Below are 4,881 nucleotides of genomic sequence, written 5' to 3' on the forward strand. Positions count from 1 at the left end.
GCATAGTGGATAAGGCACTTACCTACTAACCAGAAGATCAGCGGTTCAAAGCCACCAGTTGCTCTGTGGAAGGAAGACAGGGTGATCTACTTTTGTTTGTTTGTTCTACATATATATTTTAAAACTTTTTATTGTGATTTGGGTGAAAGTTCATAGAGCAAATTAGTTTTCCATTTTATAATTTATACACATTTTGTTTTATGACATTGATTGTAATCTTTTCAGTGTCACAGCACTCTTCCCACTTCCTCCCTGGGTTCCCCATTTCCATTCATCCTTTCCTATTTTCTGAGGTTTGTTTTTGGGCAGATGCTACCCTTTTGGTCTCATATGGATGATTGTACTGAGGTGTACTGTACATATCGATATGGCTGGATTTGGGTCTGCCATTTGCTGTTTATTTATTGTTTGTCTCATCTATTTTATGTTCTTGTTTTAGTGTTCAATTTTGATCCCTCTATTGACTGTTTAGGAGCTCTGGTAGCATAGTGGCTAAAGCACTTGACTGCTAACCAGAAGGCTGGCGTTTCAAACCCACCAGCCACTCCTCAGAAGGAAGGTTGGGCAATCCTACTTCCGTAGTGATACTGCCTCGGAATCCCAAGGAGGGGTCGCTATGAGTCGGGGCCGACTCGACGGCACATAACAACAACAACAACAATTGATTGTTTAGGTATTCCTTTTTACACATGCTTTTAGTAGTTGATCAGACCTCTCACAGGTGTATGCATCAGTAATCTTTCAGTCTATATTGTACTATCCATGTCAAATATAGGAACATTGCAGTAGTATACTTGCATTTCCTCCCTTTGTCCTTTGTGTTACACTTGACATATGCATTAAATCTGTATATCTTTAAAACCTTATTCTACATTATAATTTTTACTTTAAAATGTTTTATGTATTATAAAGACATTAAAAAGAAAAAATATGTAATCTTTTATTTTTATCCCCATATTTACCATTTAGGATTATTCTGTGGTGCCATTCCCATTATCCTGAAGAAATTTTTAAGCATTTCTATAGTATAGGTCTCCTGACAAGGAATGTCTCACTTTTGTTTATCTACAACTATCTTTATTTCATCTTCATTTTTAAAGGTTAGTTTCATGGGATTCAAGATTTGGGGTTTGGACTTTTTTTCTTTCTGTAATTTAAAGATGTCATTTCATTGTCTCTATACAGAAGTTAGTAAAAATTTATATATTCTCCTTTCTTATCTCCGCCCCATCTGCCTCCCACGTGTGATGTGTTTTCCTTGTCTATTTTCAAGGTTTTCTCTTTATCTTTGTATTTCAGCGGTTGCCAAGGTGTGATTTTCTCTGTGTTTATCTTGTTTGGAGTTTGTAGTGTTTCCTGGATCTGTGAGTTCTTGAAATTCACTTTATTTGGGATGTTTTTGGCTATATTTCTACAAATATTTTCCCTCGTTCTCTTCTCTGTCATTCTCCTGGAAATGCAATTGTACATATATTAGACTATATTATACCCTACATAACTGAGGCTTTATTTATTTTTCTTAATATTTTTCTCTGTTTTTCAAATTTATAATTACTATTGATCTGTATTCAGGTATACTAATAATTTCTTTTGCTATTTCCAGTCTTCTGTAAATCTAAACGGGTACTTTTCCTTATTGGTTATACCCAGAGTTTGCATTTGGTTCTTGTTTCTCATTTATATTTCTCTACTAAGATTTCCCTTTCCCATCTGTTAATTTTTTATGTGTATATCTTCCTTTAAGTATTAAATCATACACACCACACACACACACACACACGTATATATTATGATAGTGATTTCTTTAAATCTTTGTCTGCTAACTGAAGACAGAAGGACATATCAGACCCTGTTTTCATTGACTACTTGTTCCTTAAGTATTAATTATGTTTTTCTTTTTTTTCTTATGTCTAATAATTTGCAACTATATGTTGGATGTAATTAGAATATATAGAGAGATATTTTGCTGTTCATCCAAAGGGTGATTTTGTCCTAGGAGGCAGTTGAGTTGTCTGGATTTAAACTCTAAATTTAAATCTAAATTTGAACTTCCCTGTAGCAGACAACAGGTAAAATCTCTGCTTTTTTTGCTGGGGGCAAAGATATCTGCTTGGCCTTTTGTGAATTGGGGATGTTTACATAATTGATTATTTCCCTTCATCCTGTTTTTTTTTCATACTCAACTCTTAATAAATATTGTTTACCTGTACTATTTATTTGAGGGGTTGCTGTCTGTATTTAAAGAAAGGCATGTGACAAACTCAGGACCATGTGGCTTTTAATTGTTGTTAGTGGAACTATTGCGGATATTTAACATTTAGTTTAATTGCAATTCTCTATAGAAGAATTGTTTTGAGAACGAAGACTTGTATTTACTGAATAAATCTCTTTTTTGCATTTCAGTTGGAAAGACATCCTTGATCACCAGATTCATGTATGACAGTTTTGACAACACCTATCAGGTATTTTGTTTTGCTACCTTATTAGCTGTGTCTATTTTGTGTTACAAATAATACTCGATATATTTTTTAGATTCATTTATTTTCATACAGTCATGGATATAAAAGCATTTTGTATAATTTGTAAAATACTATATAAAATTTACATGTTCTCAACTTTTCTCATTTCAATTCTTCTTTTCTTATCCCACAATGTATGAAAGATTATCTCTGATATTGTCTAGGCTGTAGGTGGTAGAAGTGATTATAGATATTTTCTTACAGAGATTTCTTTTAAATATAGGATTCTTTTTTAGATTTTTATTCAAAGTTGAACTGAAGAATGAGTAATGAAATAAAAGTAACAGAAGGAAATTTGAGAACAAATAATGTGGCAGTTTAACAACACTAAATATTCATGGGTCAAATAAGAAATTGGAAGGGAAATCATTAAATACTTTGAGACCAATGAAAACACAACATACCAAATCTGTTGGATGTGGTTTAATCAGTGCTAGAAGGAAATTATAGCAGTATATTCCTATAAGAAAGGAGCTCTGGTGGCATAGTGTCTAAGGCATTTGAGTGTTAACCAGAAGGTTGGCAGTTCAAACGCACCAGCCGCTCCATGGAAGGAGGACTGGGCAGTCTCCTTCTGTAAAGATTTACTACCTCGGAAACCTACTGGGTGTCGCTGTGAGTCAGAATTGACTCAATGGCAGTGAGGTGTTTTTTTTTTTTTTTTTAATTCCTATAAGAGAAAAGAAGGCGCTCTGGTAGCACAGTGCCTAAGGCGTCTAGCTGCTAACCAGAAGATTGGTGGTTCAAGCCCACCAGCCACCTCACGGAAACAAGACTGGGTGATCTACTTCCATAAAGGTTTACCACCTCAGACCCAGTGGGGGTCGCTATGAGTTGGAATTGACTCGGTGGCAGTGGGTTTGGTTTTTGGTTTTATACGAAGAAAGAAGACCTCAAAAATCAATAATGCAACTTCCACCTTAAGAAACTAGAAAAAGGACAAATTAAATGGAAAGCACACATAAAGAAGGAACTCATAAAGAATAGAGTATTCTATGAAGTGGTGTTGTTGATGTCAGAGGTGCCAATTGAGTCTTTTTTGATGCATAGTGACCCCATGTGACAGAGTAGAACTGCCCCATAGGGTCTTCTTAGAAGCAGTTTGCCAGGTCTTTTTCCCATAGAACTGCTGTGTAGGTTTGAATAGTCAAGCACTTAATCATTTGCGCCACCAGCTAAACCTAACAGAGCCTGCTGGCATCGAGTTGATTCTGACTATTAGTGACCTTTTAGTGCAGAGGACACCCTGCCCCATAAGGTTTCCAAGGTTGTAAATATTTGTAGAAGCAGACTGCCATATCTTTCTTGGAGCGGCTGGTAGGTTTGAACCACCAACCTTTCGGTTAGCAGCCAAGCACTTAACCGTTTGCATCACCAGTGTTCCTTAAATACATGGCATAAAGAATAAAACAATAGAAAATAATTAAAACTAAAAGTAGTTCTATGAAAAGATCAACAAAATTAACAAAAAGAGAAGACTGAAATTATTATAATCAGGAACAAAAGAGTGGACATTACTACCAACCGAACAAAAATAAAAAGGATTATAAAGGAATACCATGAAGAGTTGTCTGTCAACAAATAACCTAGATGAAATGGACAAATTTCAACAAAGATACAATCTACCGAAACTGACTCAAGAAGAAATTAAAAATCTAAATATACTTGTATTGGTTACCTCTAGTGCTGTTCTAACAGAAAATACCACACGTGTATGGCTTTAACAAACAAGGATTTATTTTCTTACAAGTTTAGGAGGCTAGAAGTCTGAGTTCAAAGTACCAGCTCTAGGGCCTGGGTGAAAGCCCCTCGACCTTGGGCTTCAGCTATGCCTCTTGATCCTGGCCCATTGGAGCTAGAGGTGTCTCTTTACTCAGGCAGCTGTTAGCTGCTGAGGCTAGCAAACCCAAGGTCGACAAGTAAAATGGTACAGTCCCAGTATTACCAAACAACATGGCAGGCCACTTGTTCAAGTCCAGCGACAGTCCCAAGATCAGCAGTAAAAATAGCAGGCTGCTAAATGAAGACTCAGCTACATGCAGAGTCCAAGCATGCCAAAAAGCTGCAGAGACCTTTCTTAAAACTTCTCCTTATATACTGGAAACAAACCACATCCCTAAGGCAGCTACTCAGCTGCTCCAATAGATTCCACCATGGAGCTGATTACCAATCTGTGGTGTAGTAAATTACTTGGTGTGGCTTTTCTACCCATAAGTCTTTGTAAACTCGGTGGTGGAATGAGCAATTGAGGAGCTCCTGATTGTAAATGTTATCCATGTGGAGTATTTCTGTTGGGCGTGGCACAATACAATGTTCTGGGAGGTTCCCACTCCCTCTCAGGTGCTTAGAGTTCTGATGCTGT

The 4,881-nt window shown here is 36.4% G+C and overlaps 1 protein-coding gene across 1 annotated transcript in view; it reads left to right on the plus strand.

The window, feature by feature from the left end:
• The window catches only part of RAB6A (RAB6A, member RAS oncogene family), an 88,666-nt gene that overhangs the window by 41,010 nt on the left and 42,775 nt on the right, over positions 1–4,881 (plus strand). The window contains exon 2 of the mRNA XM_007940954.2: positions 2,404–2,462. Coding sequence (XP_007939145.1) covers positions 2,404–2,462 — 59 coding nt within the window. The remainder of the gene's footprint in view (positions 1–2,403; positions 2,463–4,881) is intronic.

Source organism: Orycteropus afer, unplaced genomic scaffold (genome assembly GCF_000298275.1).
Source record: "Orycteropus afer afer isolate SDZICR_OR568_19922 unplaced genomic scaffold, OryAfe1.0 scaffold00074, whole genome shotgun sequence".
In the NCBI taxonomy this organism is placed as follows: domain Eukaryota; kingdom Metazoa; phylum Chordata; class Mammalia; order Tubulidentata; family Orycteropodidae; genus Orycteropus; species Orycteropus afer.